The sequence below is a fragment of the Syngnathus leptorhynchus genome, chromosome 11 (assembly GCF_054491065.1).
Source record: "Syngnathus leptorhynchus isolate UIUO chromosome 11, UIUO_Slep, whole genome shotgun sequence".
NCBI classification, from domain to species: Eukaryota; Metazoa; Chordata; class Actinopteri; order Syngnathiformes; family Syngnathidae; genus Syngnathus; species Syngnathus leptorhynchus.
In genome coordinates, this window is record NC_141205.1 from 4,827,174 (window position 1) to 4,844,939 (window position 17,766).

Here is a 17,766-nt window from a genome sequence, read left to right on the forward strand (position 1 = left end):
CGGACTATGCCGTTTTGATTTCAAAATGCGACAGGATGTAGATGCTGAGATCAACTGTTTTGAAAAACTTGTCCTTCACGTCTAAACTCTTGAAAGTTTTTTTGGGGTGAGCAGTGATTTGGAAAACGGAGCAGATGTCCACGGAATCGCAGAAGAGTGGACGTTGATGACAGTTTTATTCTATTCATAAACGATTTGTTTTACCCAGTTTTAAAAATGATAGAGTTTTCCGATTGCATTTCAGCAGCAGAGCCGACGCGATCATTGGCGAGCGGCTTTTCCGAGTGACAGCCAAAACAAATACGTGCGGTACATTTGATGGCGAAAAATGTGACAATATGGTCTGTTTTAGTCAATCTCCAAGTATCGTGTTTTTCTCCGACGAATCCATCGTCAAATTGGTGTCCCATCGCCATCCAAAGTGAGACACCAGGCGTAGCTCGCAATGAACTTCCACGCAACGGATCAAGTCATGATCCATGCTGCTCCTGCAAACTGCCGACAAGAAATTCGTGCAACAAATATGCAGTGAGTAACCCGTTTGCAAATATTAGACTGTTTGTGTCTTAAGAGCACCTATTTCATTTGAGTCTAATGCATTTGCGTGTTTTGCATGTTGCAGAGCAATTCCAGCTTCATCGAAAGCAAACACTTTGAAGGGAATCCAACAGGACTGCAGCTGCATACACACTGTATGTAAACAAATGTTCACTGAATATAAAAAATATGGACATGGAAATTGTTTGGAATTGTAAAGAAAGACTATTATGCCTACATTTAATTGGTCAAGCATCTTAATGTTAAGCAAAATGTTCTTGCACTGTGACATGAAAGGTCAAATGGATTTCCATCACCCATATTCAGCTAAGAGAGCTGTTTCTTCGTCCGCTTCTCCTGAACCATGGGCACATTCCTTCTACAAACCCTTGATTCGTATGAAAGCCATTTTACAACCTCGAGATCGCAGAAGCTCACTCACCAGATACGATCCTGGTCACAGTCTTCCTCAGGTGATAAATATTTAGTCTGTTACTGCCCATTCAAAACAAAATACGATACATCATTATAATTTGGATTTCTGCAGTTTCAGAGTTTGACGCCATCAGCAGCTTTTAAGGTCAAGTTTCACAAGTGTGCACAGGTATATTGTTTACATGTATTTAGTATCATAATCTGTTTTTGGAAGTGACCATCAACCCATGTGACCACACCCAAAGGTGCTGGCTGAAGTGGACCCGCCACAGTTGACATTCTTCCTGCTGATTCACAACCTGAGCCCAGTGGGTGGCACTAACCTCTCTCAGGTGGCCATCCGGGACTCCATATTTGGGATAGTACCCCTAAAAACTGAAGGCAGGGTTGTGGAAAGAGGATACCAAGTGTTTACCATTGACGCTTTATCTGGTATGCCTGACTGTTGGTTGATACCTATAAATAAAGTATTTTATCCCTACAACAGTATTGAAGCTTATTGAAACTTTTCAGCTGGATCCCAAACGATTCTCAATTATACCGCTCAAATAAGAAGTCATAAGAGTGGAGTTGTGGACCTTCCAGCTTTTCTCACATTCTCTAACTTATCACAGGTAGCTTCAAGTTTGCCTTTTTGTTGCAATATTGCCAAACAGCAATAAAATGTTCTCTTGTTATTTTCCCCACAGAATGATGTCAGCATGTTTGGTCCCTTGACCGCTAATCTGACACTGCGTGTTAATTCCACAGACAGGGTAAGTAGTGCTGCATGGTAAATAAGCAGAAGTTGCTGCATTTATTATTTGTATGCAAAGTTATTTTGTTTTGTTTTAGATTTATCCAAACCACGGTGTGCACTTTGCTGGATTTGTTGCTGGGTTCTTCGTTGCGTTGGTGCTGCTGTTGCTAGGCTTTTTAGCCGTTCACATGATTGGTCCAAGAACTAGACTAAACATTCTTCAGCAAAGGGTAACTACATACATACTGTGCTCATAAAATGAATAAAATATTTGTATGCATGAAACAAAAAAATTTGAATTAAATAAATACATAAATACATTTGACAAACATGACAACCAGTCATCACTGTACAGTTGCATTAAAAATCATTTATATCAAAGAAGAAAATATTTTTTGTCTTATTTTTGTTCCTCAGAAAAACAGAAGTGATCCAGACCCAGAGTATGCAGACTGCAACATAACTGAGACTGTTAAAGATGAGGCAACCTTTGAAGATAAGATTGTTGACATCATGGTGCTAGAGGAACCGCAGAACATGAACCAGGCGCTGGAGAAGTAAGGGGAAGAATCATTTATATGTATTCACTTTCTAAAATAATATTCTCATAAAAAGTACGAGTGAATGAGAGGTCAGTTTTATTGATCAAAGTGGTGAACAATTGACTTGACTGTCTTTTTCTCTACATGTCACTCGTGATAGCCTCGAAATGTCCACACTGCTGCACGCCACCAACAACTTGGAGGTCACTCGAATTCAGATCTACAAGGATGTTCTGTCTGTCCTCTTGGGAGGCCTACGGCATCGCGGCCAGGTCAGCCTCCAAGCCCAGCAGCGACTTCTCAGTGTGCTTCATGGCCAGCTGCTTGGTATGGAAGGTCGGCTGAAGGAGGAACGAGGCGCTCGCATGGCTGCGCTTGCAGGCAAGTGTAACCTGGAGACCCGTGAGGAGATGGAAGCAGAGCATCGAAGGGAAGCTGCAGAGAAGGCCCAAGCTGAGCTGCTGTGTCAACATGCCGAAAAACAGGTTGAGATGAGATCAGATCGTTGCTTTCGGTTCAATTTGGTTCAATTCATTTGAATGTTGACTCCACTAGGAGCTCCTCCAATGTAGTGTTCTGCTGGAGAAGCTACACAAACTGAGCCAGGCTCACCTGCAGCGCACGTTGTTGGTCCGCCACGAAGAAGCCTCTGCAAAAGTCCAGAGGGAGATCATCGAATGGCGTCGCGTGGAGCTTCATAAAATCTTCTCTGAGGAACTGGATGAAGCCACAAAGATGGGCGAGTTGGATAAGACCGCTGCCAGTAGTCTTCATCACAGTTACTTTGAGTGTCAGGTCAGCAACCAGCGGCTGTGGTCACTTTGTGGTCACATTTATGTCAGTCTTGTCTTCATCTTTTGCAAATACTGTGTCCAGGATCTTCTGGAGGAAACTCTGGATGTGATCCTTGCCAACTGGCGTTATGTACTAGCTGAACGTCATGCACAGAGGAAATTCTTGCTACACAGTTTGCACAGCCTCAATAGTCTGATTTCAGACACCTTCGCCAGCACCTCCAGCAATTTGGACAGCATGTTCACACACATCAGAAGGTTGGGCTATTACGACATTACCATCTGTTAAGACTCATAATTGCATTGCATTGTGATTGTGCCCAGCTAATGCATAATATTGAATATTTTCCACCAGAGGGAGCACAGCGTCTGCTGAAAAGCTGACTCAGCTGCAGGAGAAAGCCCAGAAGGATCTTGTAATGGTGAGGCAGAGACTAGATGACGCTTTGAGCCAAGAGAGGAGAGCCATGCGCTGCGGCCTCGTCAAGAAGCGGAGGGAGCTCATTTCTGACATGGTTTGGAGCGTTTTTTTTTATTTGTCTGCCGTATTACTACATTTGACTCTATACTGTACTCTAAGGTGAAAAGAGCTAAAAAAGAAAAATCTCTCTTTCCAAAGTTTGATTTGATACTGAAAAGTATACTGATGAAATTATGCAAATTTCCTACAACTCATAATGTGGCTCAAATAGCGTGTCCTCCATTCTTCAGCTCAGGGTCCACATGCAGAGACAGAAGGACCTATCTGGCCTGTCTAAGAATCAAGATGGAAGCATCAAAGTAGTCCATCATCTGCAGTGTTGGCAGGAGCTACTGACAACTTGTAGCTTGGAGCTTGCTGAGCTCATCAATAATTTGGACGAGGAGGCGGCAGCTGATATTCGGAAGGTACAAATAATACGATACACACTTGTTCCAAGAAAGCACACATAGGGGGCATTCAGTCGATGCATTGTTTGGCTCCCCCTGTCTGTCGTCAAGGTGACCATGCGTGTAATCCAGAGCTCCATGGCAGAAGTCAAAGCCATTCAGCCTTCCACAATGCAGGCCCTGCTCACAATCCTGCCGCCAAGCGTGCAGAGCTCACTGCTGCAAGTCGACCCAGAAGCAGGCCAAGGAGGGAGCGCGCTCCTGCAGGGCCAAGAGATGCTACACCAGGAAGGCAAAGCAGCCTTACACACGCTCAGTACCACCAGGGAGAGCCTGAACAGAGCCATGGAGAGGGAGCTGCAAGAGCAGAAGGAGCTCAGGGCTCATTGCAGAGATTTCTTCAGGTCAGTCGGATAAAGTTGTCATATGGCATCAGTGCAGATGGATTTGGTCCAACTGCCAAATTTCCATTTATTTATTTATCAGTATTGTGGAACCGCACAGTGTAGTGTAAATCCAGCCTCCTGATTGTCCTCATATGTGTCCTTGTCAGACGCTTGTGCTGGTCCCAACTGACTCTCTCTGGCGAGGAGCGCCTGGCAATGAAACTTGAATTTCAGAAATGTCTCTCTGTGATGGACCGATGCCTCATGCTGCCCCACGCCGTGTCCAGAACAAAGGCCCACAACTGCCTCGCAACTTGGAGGGAGGACAGTGGGCAACAAATGGTGAACACATCATAAGTACCATAAACTTGTTTTTGTGATTTGCTGCTCAAGCCCAGTGGCTGAGAATTATTATTATTTTTTTTAATATTGCCCCCTCACTGTGATCAGACTCAATTATGAGCTTGCTGAGCAAAAGTGCACACAGAGTGTTTTCATTGCTAATCACACCGTGACAGCTGGCCTGGATTCCTTTCTAAACTCCGTAGTGGTCATTTTGTTATTTTATTACAGATAAAGCCACATTTCAGCGGGAAAGCCAGTCAGAAAGCACAAGCTACATCCGATCGAGTTCACTTCCAGAAAAAACTTCAAGACCAGATCCAACTGTTAGAGGAGACGGCTAGGGAGATGGATCACGGTGTTATAAGTAAGGTAAGAAACAAGGTAATGTGCAGTTCTTCAATTTGATATCTAGTATAAAACCATCATGAGGTCATTTGAGGTCATGCTTGCTGAACTGTAATTGCAGGTAGAAGAGGAGATGAGGAAGGAGAGAGAAGACTACTTGCGTTCTCAGGCCGACAGCCTAGCAATGCAAATGGCCGCTGTGCATTACCAAAAGGCTGAGAGGAGGGCCAAAGTCTTGGAGACGTCCCGAGCACTGTACAGCCTTCACGGCCTGCTAAGTCATCACCTTCGAGAGACCAAGAAGAGTCTGGCGAGACAAGAAATGGCCCAAAGTATAAAGAGGCACTGCCTGGTAAGAAGAATTGGATGTCAACTGGAATTGTGGGATTGCGTTGCTTTCGCCCCTAAATTGTAGTTGGTTAACCAACAGGCCCTTGAGGAAGCAGAACGTCAGCTCCAGGAAGAGAACGGAGAGCTGGACCAGCTGGAAACAGTTCATTGGTCAACCCGAACGCACACAGAGGACACTGATGCGAGAGAGCAAGCCCGTAAGCAGGAGGAGCTGTTTGGCCTGGAACTGGAGAGCCGAATGTCATCCATCCTCCAGGGGGCGTTCAATAAGTGTCATCAAGTCAGCACCGCGTTGACGGCTAGGTAGGTCTGTCGTGACTCTTAGTTATTTTGAAATTTTTAACTTATTAAAAGTCATGTTTTAGGTTGGACGAGATGACTACTGGCAATCAGACTATGGAAGATCTCAGAGAAAAAATGGCGCTCAAAAGACTTTATTCAAACTGTGATCAGGTTCAAACACTTTTCAAGCAGTTTTCCTGTATGTGTACCTTTTGTTATCCGTTGTCGTCACTTCTATGTTTCAGGAGCTGCTTTTCGCATCGGAACTGGTAAAACAATGTCGGATGCCGGTTGAGGTTCTCCTTGAGCTTCTGCGTCTCCTGGTCCCCACGATGCCTGAGAGTGAACTTCTTTCCATCACTGATGCCCTCTGTCCTAAGCAGCATCTTGGTTCCTCTTCTACGGAGCAGGAGCATTCTGGGTAAGCATTAGGATCATAAACATTTCTATTGAACTAATCTGAAATTGAACTGCCTTACATATAAACCGAGAATATAACTTTTTAATCTATGTCCAAAAAATGCTATTTTTGAACAAGTACAAGAATAAATGGTATAAGTATACCTCATGTGCAACTACTAGTACATAGTGTACAGTACTTTTTCTTTTTTCGCGCTATCCTATTCCAAAGTTGTTTAGAATGTCCGCTTTTTCCAGTACAGCGCATTACTGACATTAATGCCTCTCTGACCAGGCCTAATCTTCGTCTTCCTGTCAAACTGAAGGACGACCTTGTGCATAGAAGTATGCTGAACACGCCGCGTGTGGAAAAGGAAAGGTGAGTAAGCAGCTGCCAGATTAAGACGTCTCAATATCAGGGGCAGCGATCAGCTCGGTGGCCATGAACGCCACATACGTGATCCTTTTAGAAGAGGAAATATGTATGGGTGAGGTAAGCAAATGTTCTCCGACAGACTTTCAAACAGCAACTCCTTTGTACGTCAGATCTCACGGACTACAGGAAAAGAGGCAAGATTTGATGGAAAGACTTCTTCCCAGTTCTCGTTTGCTGCTTGGGGAAAAAGGGAAGGAGAGCTTTGCGGAGGAAAAGTTACCAGAGTATAAATCAGCCGTCAATGAAAACACACTGCAGCAAGACGAGGCTCCCAATCAAAGCAATATGGAGAAAGGGAGTGAAATGCTGCACAATGCAGTAGAAGAAGAAGAAGAAGAAAGCATGATTCCAACCTCTGCCAATGTGGAAGTGATCTGCCAGGCCAACGGGGAAAGGCTGTTTGTCTTTCGGGATCGACCTCAATCGCACATTAGTATCAACTCTACCAAGAGAAAGAGAAAAAGGAACTTCCTCAATTTGAAGAAAGGCTGTGTGGCTCCAACACCACAAACTTGACATTCACAGAATAAATATTACAATAAGGAGTCTTGGCCAAGAATTTTGGGACTGAATTAACTTTGCTGCTTTAAAAGATACATTTGGAATGTTTCTAAAAAACAATTTTATAAACAGTGTAAATAAAAATGTGACATTGGCAATTTTATGAAAGAATTTTGTATTGAAAGTGATGACATGTTAAAAAAAAAACCATTAACATCAGATGGGTAACACATCCTCAAACATTGTGATTATCCTTTCCAACTCCTTACAAATAGATCTCTTGTTAAAAGAACAAATTACAAAGAACCATACGACAGACAAGTGCCAAATGCTCCAGTATGACATTTGCCGATTTGGCGTTTTGTGGTTTGGGTGTGAAACTTACACAAGGTGCCTGCCTGTCTGCAAATCCTGACTAAATTCTCCACACTTTTAAAACACAAATCATGCATTATTGCATTCCCTGGGTCGTAATAGTGTTTACTGGCATGCTTGCAAAATTTAGACATTTTCACCAAATGTAAGATCGAGTTGCACGTGTCCGCTCCAAGTTGGACCACTTCACATTTGTGCTCTCCAAAACACCGAAGCGGCGGTCAAATATTTTCCTCCTCGCCGTTGCTATGCGCGCACGTCATCCTCCACATTTTTTTTTTTTTTTTCCCAACCTCGACCCCTTCAATTTAAAGTGCAGCCAGTCGCCCTCCGCTTTGCAACCGGAGTTCTGGCTGCTGAGTGTACAAGCGTTGCGCACATATTCAAAGCAACCAGCGAGCGGAACCATCGCAAGCATGAGAGTCGGATCGGCAGCTGTGTTCTGTCTCCTCAGCTTTCTGTGTCTGTCTGAATGCGCGCCACCGACTTGTTACTCCAGGTCGCTGAGTCTGAGCAAAGAAATTATGACCCTGCTGGATAAGATCCACACTTTTCATCGCACGGTAAGCGCGTCTAACTGTGTTGCATTGTCACCTTCTTTGGAGTTTCTCATTTCTGTTGTTTTTGCCTGCAGAAAGCGTGTGCTGCGGCGCTACCAACCATTTTCCTTGATGTTCATGTAAGTTTTGTATTTGCATTTGAATAAGGTTTCAAACATAACCTAAAAGCAGAATCAATATTGCCAATTTTGTGATGTGGTTATTGTATTCAGCCATTCTTGCGACGTCACCGACGACTATATTTCAAAACAGTGACTATAATTTCATATAAGCAGAACAGTTGACTCCAAAAATCAGTATGGCAAGAAAGGAGTCCTTTGGAAGAAAATAGTGGAATGAATCACACTGAAGCTATTGACATTGTCTGTTTGCAAGTTTTGACAAAAGCATGAAAATGATCTGACCCAAGGTATGTCCCGCCAAGTTGAAAGTATTTTGCCTAGGTCGCCTTGCTTGACCTGTCCAACTCTACATGAGAAAAAGAGCGGCCAAGCTTATAATGCTGCACACATGCATTGATGACAGATTAACGTCACAATCATATTGAGAGATTTTAATTGGCCCAAAAAAACTAAAGTCTGGGTTTATCCTAATATGTACAGTCATTGGAAAACAGTCACCTAGTTTGGTTCATTTAAATATCGTGTACCACTGAAGGTGTGTCATGTGACTAACAAAGAAAAGGAGAAGAAAAATATTTTGGTGGTCACGAATGTGTTTTGAAGCGAGGCCAAGTGAGCATGCCTTAACAGCAGCCTAACGGCGCTGACGTTATCGTTGTAGAATGCCTGCATCACCACCAAACTCCGTGACTTCCTCTACGTGCTTGTGAACCATCCCAGCCAGTACTGCAGAGAGCGACTCAGGATGGTGTATCTGAAAAGACAAATCCAGAACTTGTACACCATTGTCACAAGAATTTGCTATCGGGTGAGAGCATCTCAAACCTCCGCACGGACTCCGACACACTTTTTACAGGTCCGACGTGACCTTGCGTCTTTATTACTTTTGGCAGGACTTGGTGTTTTTCACAGAGGACTGCGAGGCCATTGACACTGGACACAGTAGGCCTCACTTTGCGGAGGACAGACTTCAGCTTTTGCAGGAGGAGAGATAAGCAACACGAAGATGTAGCATCAATAAGCATCCTAAAGTAAATAGCGTTATGTACATAAACGCCACACCTTGTAGTGTATTCAGTCGTAAGCAGCGCGGCACACTGTGCTGACTCGTGCGTGCTCGTGTTTAGTGGATATGCATCGTTGCTCTCCTGAAAAAAAAAAACAGCAGAACTTTCCACAGGAAATTTGCTGAATGCCAACCGTGCCGAGACAAACCTTGAAATAATAAACCAGTAAGAGATGCTTGTGAGTGCGCCTTTGCCTGTGTTGACTTAGCGCTGCTGATCAAAGTGTTGTGTGTCATTAAGCGAAATTGGCTGTGTTGCCATAACCCTTGCTCTGACTAAACACAACTTGAAAGGAGCACTAAGTACAACATTTTGGAGATATTTGTAAAGTGGAATTCACTGCTTGAAAAATGCTGAATTCTTTGATCCCATTTTTGCTCTCAAACAACACAAAACTGCCGCAAGCTAAGACTTTATTTTTCTTACTCAAATATCGCCTAATAAGTCATATTACATGACATTATAGTACAGCTCGTCGATTTTTCTTTTGCCCTTGTTTTAATTCTACACCTCTCTCCAAAAAATAATTGAATATTTTTTTTAGTATGACCATGATAGCGTGGTTGATTACTTAGCTACCCAATATTAGTTTAGTTTTGAAAAGCTACAATACCGTTAGTTGCCACAAGGTGGCGTTGCTTGTCAGTATTTGTTAACTCAGTTTGCAGGTTGCAAACCACGTAACTGCAATTTAGTTTCCCAGCTTCATGAACAATTTTAAACAATAGTAAAAACACTTTTAATTTTTTAGACGTTTATTAAAAACGTTTTTCCTTCACATTTTATATTGTTATCTTTATTGGACTAATCTGCCACAATAAATATAACCTCAATTTGATTCCTATTATTATATTTAAAAAACTAATTACCTCATTTTTTAGAATCTATTTTTCTCTTATTTCTGTTAATATTTGATATACTGTATAACCTTGAGTTGAAGTCAAGTCACTGTTAAAACACGAGTTGGTTGCTCAATGCAAAATGGGTTTCAAATGTACCTCTTAACCACATGAAGCTGGGAAACTCCTCCAATAAAGGAACCCTGCCAACACCAAAATGTTAGTGAGCAGCATGAGGCTTGTTTGAAAATAAATGCAACGATAAAACGTAATTGCTGTGCTTATTGATCATCATTATTACAGGGCTGCAGAATTTACATTGTTTTGTATCATTAAGGCAAAACGAGGATAAAACATTCAGTCAGCGGGTGTCCGGATAATTTCCCAATTTAGTGTTCTGTGACCCTGCACCAAAAATGTTAAACGCTGGATCATAAAATATAAAAACTTTGCCCTGGAGGGGGTCACAGTAATCATTCTCTGCTTTGTTGAAATAAATGAGCTTGTAAAGTACAGATCAGAAAGCTATTTACATTAAAGCATCACTGATGCACTTTGTGATTCACTTCTGCTTTATAGGCCTTTCGGGCAATTTTCCATCACATTAAGCCCTTTTTATTACATCTTAAAAAGACGTGTTGCCTCATTAGTCGACATAAGAAAATGTTTCCCCTTAAAATAGATGTTTGGAAAACGCCGCACTCGAGTTTTAATTATGTTGCACAGTCAATGTGGCCACACATACCAGGGCTATACTTTTACCCAAGCCGGAAGAGTGGACTGAAGTTGTGCCTCCTGTCGACCATAAAGATGCTTCAAAAATGCCACACTAATAAACAAAATAAAGCTCCATTCTTTGTCATATGTGGTGGGTAATTACTCATTTGAGGCAGTCAGTTGGGGGCAGATTATGAGAAATTAAGACTATAAGTCATTTTATTATCAACTTGGAATTCTGACAGTCTTTAAACATTCTCACCGTGGTGATGGTTGTAACTATGGCGTCGGTTGGGAAAAGTACAATGGCTGTAAAAACACCCCTGTTCAAATGCCAAGTTTTTGTGCTATAAAAATAGGACCAAGATCACTTTAAAACTTTTTCCACCATTATCACAATAAACAACTCATTGTTTGTTTTTGCAGTCACGTGAAAATTTGTCATGGTTTAACTAAGCTATAGTGTATGTCTTTGGTCATAATTTGAAAAGTGCAATGTGCCATTTGAAATTTCAATCAGTGTTCCTTCAGGCTTCTGATAGAATGACAAATGTCAAGAAAAGCCTACTAGAGCATCTCAAAAGTATTTAGAGTTATTTGGAAGATGTTATTTAGAAGGGTGGTGTGTTCTGACTCCCATTTAGGTTTTGAAATTAATGTACTAATTGGTCAGTTTTGCTCACGCTTCAGTATTTTACTGCTCTCTTGTGGACACTGTAGGCTATTGCACTTAAAAAAAAAAGTAGTGAAGGGACGTTAAACAAGCCTTCGTCATTCCTCCAGTGAGGCAATGTTGTTTGTAAATAAATAAACATACAGCAGCAATCAAAAGAGAAATTGTGATGCAATATTTACACCTAAATTAATTTATATTTTAGAGACACTATGTGCAATAGAGAGAATAACATTCTCATCATTTTAAGTTCCTAATGCTGATGGGAAACCATTGGAAAAACCAAGAGCAAATATTTGTTATTGAAAACATTCATCTTGTAATTATATACACAAAACACTGAATACATTTTAAAAATAATTATTTTGGTTGGAGTGCTGCATTATAACTTGATGTATTGCTGTTGTCAATGAAAGTTAGGAACAGCTGCTTTTCTGTTGTGCTGTGCTTTTTGGAAGATATTTCAGAAATGTGCATCATTTGTGCTGATGTCTTTATTCGCAGATGTCTGAACACTGATTTATAAGATAGCTACTCCATTACTAATAGTAGCTTTGTTTTGACATCACAGGACTCAAGTGCAGGCCTGCCAGTAAAGAGAAATATGAAAACATACCTCTAAGATTTAATTTGGGGTATTTATAGTCATTTAAGATGTCGAGATGAAATATGATTTTTTTTATGAGCTGACATTGTCAAAGACAAATCGAAACAGCCTGTTCGTTGACCTTTTCTGCGGAATAATTCAACATCGTCCTTTCAATGAAATGTAGTCAAATACAGTCCATATGTGTCAGGTGAAAGATTTCATAATGAAATGCAGGACAGAAAACTGCAGCCGTGTCATTTGACACCAAAATGCAAAACAACGGTCGTGTGTGTTTGTGTGTTTATTTGATTTAGAAACTATAAATGTCCAATTTGCGACCTGCAACTCAACTCGGCTGAAAGAACTACAGTAGTTTAAAAAAAGTCCTTAGTTTGATCACTTAACATTGGTATTTACCTTCCATAACTATATAGCTGTATATTGCAATAATAGAATATACATATGAAGTAATACAAATGGAGGAAAATAAAGCTCACGTGTAAAATATGCTGCCTCTTTCTAACCGATCGCGCATATAACAATAAAGCAAACAGTATACAAGTATTAGTATTACTGTATTTTAGAGTAACCACTGAAAAAAGTAAATAAAGTGGTTTCATTTTGTCCTTTACCAAAAAGACGTTGACCTGTCAGACTGTTCCAAACAAAACGACATTGCAATAATGATTCTGCATTTTGCTTGTCATTTTCAGGCCGATAGTAAAAAAATACAATATGATAAATATTAATTAATACTAAATGATGTAGTATGTGTATACTTTGTACTTACTTTCAAGCAATATTAAGTATGTGAGATTACTCATCAAATAACACATCTGGGAGCTTTTCAGGCATGCCATTAAGACATGAATGATTTCCAAACCACCAGTAGATCACGGGGAATGCTAAATTGCATCTAATGAGCAATTGCACCAAACAGCAGATCATCATCGGTCGTGGAAAATTAGCTGGGGCCCAAAAGATCTTAAGAGACAAAAGGATTTTTGCAGAAAAGGCGCATCCCAGTCACGTCTCTCCGCTTTTCACATGACGCGTTCATCCGTATGATTCACTCACAATCTAAATGTGACTTTTTTCTTTTTTTACCAGTTACAAGCAGATTTCATGCAACATTTTTAAAAATAACGATTGCTGGAGCTGCTCAAGAAAAAAAAAGCAAACTTCATGTTGCGTGAGCCTACTTTGCAAGGCAGCATATTGTCATCGCGCAGAGGAGGAAATCCCCGCAGCAGAGTGTCCCAGTCCTCCGCTGACATTTTAGGAATGATAAAAGTTCCGCCTTGCCTGCAGCTACAGCCGCTCTGGAGCCGGGCCGAGCCTCCATCCGCCCGCGCTCGTTACAAGCAATTATTTTACTCCTTTTTAACCCTCACGCGGAGAAAGAGAGAAAAAAAAGTTGTTGTTTTTTTACTGCGACTGCACGCTCTGTAATTTGCAACAATCTTTTTTGGAGAACTCCGTCAGAGGTTTCTTTTCAGGTGCTCCATGAGGAATGTGCCTAAACACTCATGTGCTACACCTTAATGGCCTGTCATTTGGCTCGTTTTACACCCCTTTAACCCACGCTAATGACACACGAGGGCTAGTTAAAGCTCCAATATTTATCAGTGTGTTTTGAAGTGGGTTCATCAACGTGCACCCCTCGCCCCCCATCCCAATCCTCCACCTCCATCCACCACATGATCCCCACCCCTAAACTCTGCTGGCGCCATCACAATCTAGGTTAGTCGTCTCAAAGCAATGGGCAACAGCTGTAGCAATACATTCCTGCAAATAACATGTGACAAGTTGACATTGCTTGAACATAAGTAGAGAAAGTGGAAAAAAAAAAAAAAAGGGGGGGGTAGTGCAAGAACATCCGTATGCATGCATGGATAAATCTAAAAGAATATTGCCAACGTCATTCTTTTCTTCTTGCTTGGCAGTTATAACAATGTCAATTAAGACAAGTGAAATGAAAAAGAATAAACAATTTATTAAGTTATGTCACAAATATATTCATATAAATGAGGATATTTTTCCAAATATACATTATTTTACAGGACACGGATCCCTTGCGAAGGGAATCATTGCAACAACAGACACTAGTGCTGTTTTTTTTTTCCTTTTCTTTAAATGCTGTTGTTTTTCATATTTACAAAAAGTATTGACATTGTTATCCGGTCCAGTTGGATATTAATGTGAATCCAAAAATGCTTTAACAAAAGTATTGCAGCAGCCCAACAATCCTGCTGCACAATTGCATTATGTGTCCATACTTGTGTGTCCTGTCTTCCTTAATGGTTCGGAAAAAATAAGAATAAAATCTGATGCATCACTATTAGCACAAGATTAGATATCTTTTGGGAGGACTTACTGGTGAGATCAGACATCAGGTCCTCGAAAGAAGACACTGCGGGGGGGGAAAAAAAAACTCCTTCAAAGAGGAGTCTTACCCCATGAGCATGATTTAAAAAAAAAGGTGTCCATCATCTGTCCATCATCAGGCTAGGTGGTACATGCTGTATCCGACGTGGGCAGCGTAAAGTCCCACGGGGGACACCGGCAGCGAGTGCCTCTGGAAGGCGTGCGAGCCCGCGTAGGACCCCGGGACGTGCGCACTTAACGGGAAGGAAATCCCAAAAGCAGGAGGCAACATGGGCTTGGCTGCCATTTTCAGTTTCTCCAGTTCTGCCTCCTGCAATCTCTTGGCTTTGGCTCTCCGGTTCTGAAACCAGATCTTGACCTGGGTCTCTGTCAAGCTGAGGGAACTGGAGAACTCGGCGCGCTCGGCGATGGACAGGTATTGCTTCTGACGGAACTTTCTCTCCAAGGCCAACAGCTGGGATGTTGTGAAAGGTGTCCGAGGTTTTCTGTTGGTCTTGTGTTTCCTCAGAGGACACGCCGGGGGACTCAGCCTCCCTGGAAAAACAAAAAGAAGCAAACAGGTTTTAATCTTGCTAGACATTTTCATCTTGTTCATGCATGGCCTTTTTGACAACAGAGATTATTATTATTATTATTATTATTATTATTATTGTTATTGTTATTGCTGATGTTTTTTCATTGCAAATGGGATTTTTACTATAAATTCTTGTCATTAGAATATTACTTCTATCTACTTCCCGTCAAATTCCAGTTTATTCACACAACACATAGATTAATTTGTCGATTCTAGATTTAAAGATGTTTTACCCAAATTGTATGATTTAACCCATTAACAAGGATGTAAACAAAATGTTTTATGGGTTACAACTGGCCAAAAGTGGCAACAATGGACGCAGAAAGTACAGTTGGATGTAAACAGTAGAGCTATTTATTGATACTGAAAATTACAAAATCACACAAAAATCTACACCGTTGGGAAGTTTCAGTACATTTGCATAAACAAAATGGTCCAAATAGAAATAAACGTGGTTACGATTATCCATGCATAAAGCCCAGACTGGTCCTTTTAAGAGTACACCGTGCGTAAAAGCGCATCGAGACCCGGAAACAACAAAGCGGACTTACGCGGAGGTGTGGGAGAAAAACGAGGACTCTGGATCCAAGAACTTCTCTCTTGGCTATCTGGACTCTCGGGTTTAATCAACACGTCCTCCTGCATGTTCATGAGGTCGCCCACTGAAAAAGAGGAACCCATCGGGATAGCAGGCACGGGAGTATCCAGACCTCCGAACGGACCCATCCGAATCCCCTTCCCCAGAGACTGGGACGTCCCGGCCACGGATGGGCCATCAGGGGAAGATATGTCTCTGCTCGGCTTGCGATCCGCCATCAGAGCCTCCACGCTGAAGGGCAGGATGGCCACTTTGGGCTTCCCGGCGTCCTCTGCGGGGCTCAGGCTGGTCTGCATGTCGCCTCTCGTGACGAGCGCCGAGCGTTGGGGGAGAACTTCACTTTTCAAACCCGTGGCGGCGGCCAAAACTGACATCGACACCGACGATGGGGCCATACAGGTCCGACTGACGCCGCGGAGTTGTGGTGTTGTCTCTCGTGGGAAAACACAAGAGAATAAAAACTACTAAGTGACTTTTTTTGCAAAAAAAAAAAGAGAAGAGAGAAGTTGGTGCGTCAAGGTGTCGACATCCTCATGTTTATGCGAGCTGAGTGCAGAGCGGAGCTATAAGACAAGGCGTGGAGTGGGAGGCAACCAATCACCGACTATATGGGCTGGACGAAAAAAGTCCAATGGGGGAAATTAACAATGCTTTTCCCCCCACGAAGCAACTTCAAATAAACACGACAAACCGTTAATGGGCCATGAATGTCTTTTTGTTACTCGGGAGCCTTGCTGATGCATACTTGCGATCAAAAAGTTATTTTTTGTAAATCTGTTCCACAAATTGACTTGGAACTATTAAAAACAATTACAGAAGTGATTTAACAGGCATTTGTGGATTTGATCCATTTGATAATTATATCAATTATGGATCATCGTGAGTTTATCGTGTGTAATATTAGTTGTATACAAGTAATATGTATAATTTTCTTGCAATCATGAAGGTATGTCTGTGTTTGACAACATTTTTATGAAATGGTGACTTGCAATCTTGCTATGCAACACATGCGGTGACTCAATGTGCTGAGTGACTGTTGCCCTATAGAAGAGCTTCCTGTCCCTCGGTTTTAATTGGCCCAGCTCCTTGCAGCATGATAGCTGCAGGGCTCTATAATCGGATTGCAGCACACAGACCTTTGCAGTCGTTAAGTGCTAATTATTGGCCTTGAGTTAAAGGATCACTAAGATTATTTTCCTTTGACTATACATCCATTCAAAATGATGGGGAGTGCAAAAGAGATTTCATATATAACACATCATGACACAATGAGCTCATTGATACACTAAAAGACATGATAAGTCAAATTTCTGATCTGGCTGATTATAAGTCATTAAATAAATATTTTTTGTCGAATTCAAGTTTGGAAATATTTGTCTGGGTTCTTCTAAACCGCAGCGGCTGTAGGAAAGCGTCTGCGTGCTCGCTAATTGCCAAGCCTAAACAATCTGTTACGATTTGTCAGTCACCTTAATGGGCAGACAAGTTATGCTGGTTTTAGGCGCCAGCAGGCCTGATCAAAGCCTTCGACTCAGCGAGACGCGTTCAAGTCGAATAGAGAGAGCAGCAGCCTCCTCCTCCTGATCTCCATCCTCCTTTTCTCCTCCTCCTCCTTCTCCCCCCTCCTCCTCTTCCTTCACCTCACGCCCAGGGACACTGAGCCATTCAGGCTGAAAAATTAGCCTTTTCTCAGCCGATCGCACGCCATTTGAGTCTATTCAAATACGCGCCACAGAAGTGTCAACCCTAGAGTGAAGGAAGAAAAGATTCCTTGCTCCGCTTCTAAAGAGGCGTCAGGGTACTGGGACACAAGAGACACTGACATTATTATAACTTATTATATAATGCAATATATCTACGATGCGCGTAAAAGACGTGTGCGTGATGGTTGCGCACCAAGTGATGCGCGCAATCTTCTGCGTAATACCTAATTAATGTCCGTAACTGTCTCTTCATTCTGGCAATAAAATGCGGGGGAAAGATGACGCGACGTGCATAAAAACCTCCAGTGCTTTGGTCTTTGTTGGTGATTTCCTGTTTGCATGCAGGTAAATATATATTGCAGGCCGCATGTGTGGAAACGCTTATTATAAAAACCCCTAACGTGGATCGTGGAGCAGCCTTTTGAAGTCCGTGGGATCCCACGGCCGTGTGAAAGCTGAAGGAGCGTGCGCGTATGAAAACAAACAGGAGAATGCATTAATGTGATGACTTGGAGGAATAGAAAATAAGAGGATGAATTTAATTGTATTGATGATCAAAATAGATTCCCCCCCCCCCCCCCTGTGAGACTAAATGTTGC

General features: G+C 42.0%; 3 protein-coding genes across 6 annotated transcripts; 2 read left to right on the top strand and 1 right to left on the bottom strand.

The window, feature by feature from the left end:
• The first annotated feature begins 69 nt into the window (after positions 1–69).
• Positions 70–7,133, top strand: LOC147048962 (limbin-like). 4 transcript variants are annotated; one of them, XM_085924516.1, is made up of 23 exons: positions 70–528; positions 623–692; positions 835–1,010; positions 1,085–1,141; positions 1,218–1,404; positions 1,486–1,586; positions 1,662–1,727; positions 1,807–1,941; positions 2,129–2,268; positions 2,414–2,738; positions 2,809–3,048; positions 3,130–3,305; positions 3,403–3,562; positions 3,759–3,935; positions 4,029–4,321; positions 4,471–4,645; positions 4,877–5,029; positions 5,115–5,345; positions 5,424–5,647; positions 5,710–5,797; positions 5,872–6,047; positions 6,321–6,404; positions 6,572–7,133. In XM_085924516.1, the coding sequence occupies exons 1-23, from the start codon at positions 319–321 to the stop codon at positions 6,975–6,977; spliced, it is 4,050 nt and encodes a 1,349-aa protein (XP_085780642.1). In that variant the 5' UTR covers positions 70–318; the 3' UTR covers positions 6,978–7,133. The 4 variants fall into 4 exon arrangements, with proteins under 4 accessions (XP_085780642.1, XP_085780643.1, XP_085780644.1 ...); XM_085924517.1 differs by having other exon boundaries at positions 4,877–5,017; XM_085924518.1 differs by having other exon boundaries at positions 865–1,010.
• Positions 7,134–7,150: 17 nt separating this feature from the next.
• cytl1 (cytokine like 1) lies at positions 7,151–11,707 on the top strand. Its single transcript, XM_085924521.1, has 4 exons — positions 7,151–7,900; positions 7,972–8,016; positions 8,681–8,827; positions 8,913–11,707. Exons 1-4 carry the CDS (start codon positions 7,586–7,588, stop codon positions 9,012–9,014), a joined length of 609 nt encoding a protein of 202 aa, XP_085780647.1. The 5' UTR covers positions 7,151–7,585; the 3' UTR covers positions 9,015–11,707.
• A 2,173-nt stretch (positions 11,708–13,880) lies between these two features.
• Positions 13,881–15,988, bottom strand: msx1a (muscle segment homeobox 1a). Its single transcript, XM_085924198.1, has 2 exons — positions 15,418–15,988; positions 13,881–14,826 (listed from the first exon to the last, which is right to left on the bottom strand). Exons 1-2 carry the CDS (start codon positions 15,857–15,859, stop codon positions 14,408–14,410), a joined length of 861 nt encoding a protein of 286 aa, XP_085780324.1. The 5' UTR covers positions 15,860–15,988; the 3' UTR covers positions 13,881–14,407.
• Positions 15,989–17,766: the final 1,778 nt, after the last annotated feature.

Bases quoted from the DNA above. Each gene is read 5' to 3' on its own strand.
- cytl1 (XM_085924521.1), top strand. From the start codon at position 7,586: ATGCGCGCACGTCATCCTCCACATTTTTTTTTTTTTTTTCCCAACCTC. The intron at 7,901-7,971 runs GTAAGCGCGTCT...TTTTGCCTGCAG, and splicing joins TCCACACTTTTCATCGCACG to AAAGCGTGTGCTGCGGCGCT. The intron at 8,828-8,912 runs GTGAGAGCATCT...TACTTTTGGCAG, and splicing joins TCACAAGAATTTGCTATCGG to GACTTGGTGTTTTTCACAGA.
- msx1a (XM_085924198.1), bottom strand. From the start codon at position 15,859: ATGGCCCCATCGTCGGTGTCGATGTCAGTTTTGGCCGCCGCCACGGGT. The intron at 14,827-15,417 runs GTAAGTCCGCTT...TTGTTTTTCCAG, and splicing joins TTTTTCTCCCACACCTCCGC to GGAGGCTGAGTCCCCCGGCG.
- LOC147048962 (XM_085924516.1), top strand. From the start codon at position 319: ATGGCGAAAAATGTGACAATATGGTCTGTTTTAGTCAATCTCCAAGTA. The intron at 4,322-4,470 runs GTCAGTCGGATA...TGTCCTTGTCAG, and splicing joins CATTGCAGAGATTTCTTCAG to ACGCTTGTGCTGGTCCCAAC. The intron at 5,030-5,114 runs GTAATGTGCAGT...CTGTAATTGCAG, and splicing joins TAAGTAAGGTAAGAAACAAG to GTAGAAGAGGAGATGAGGAA.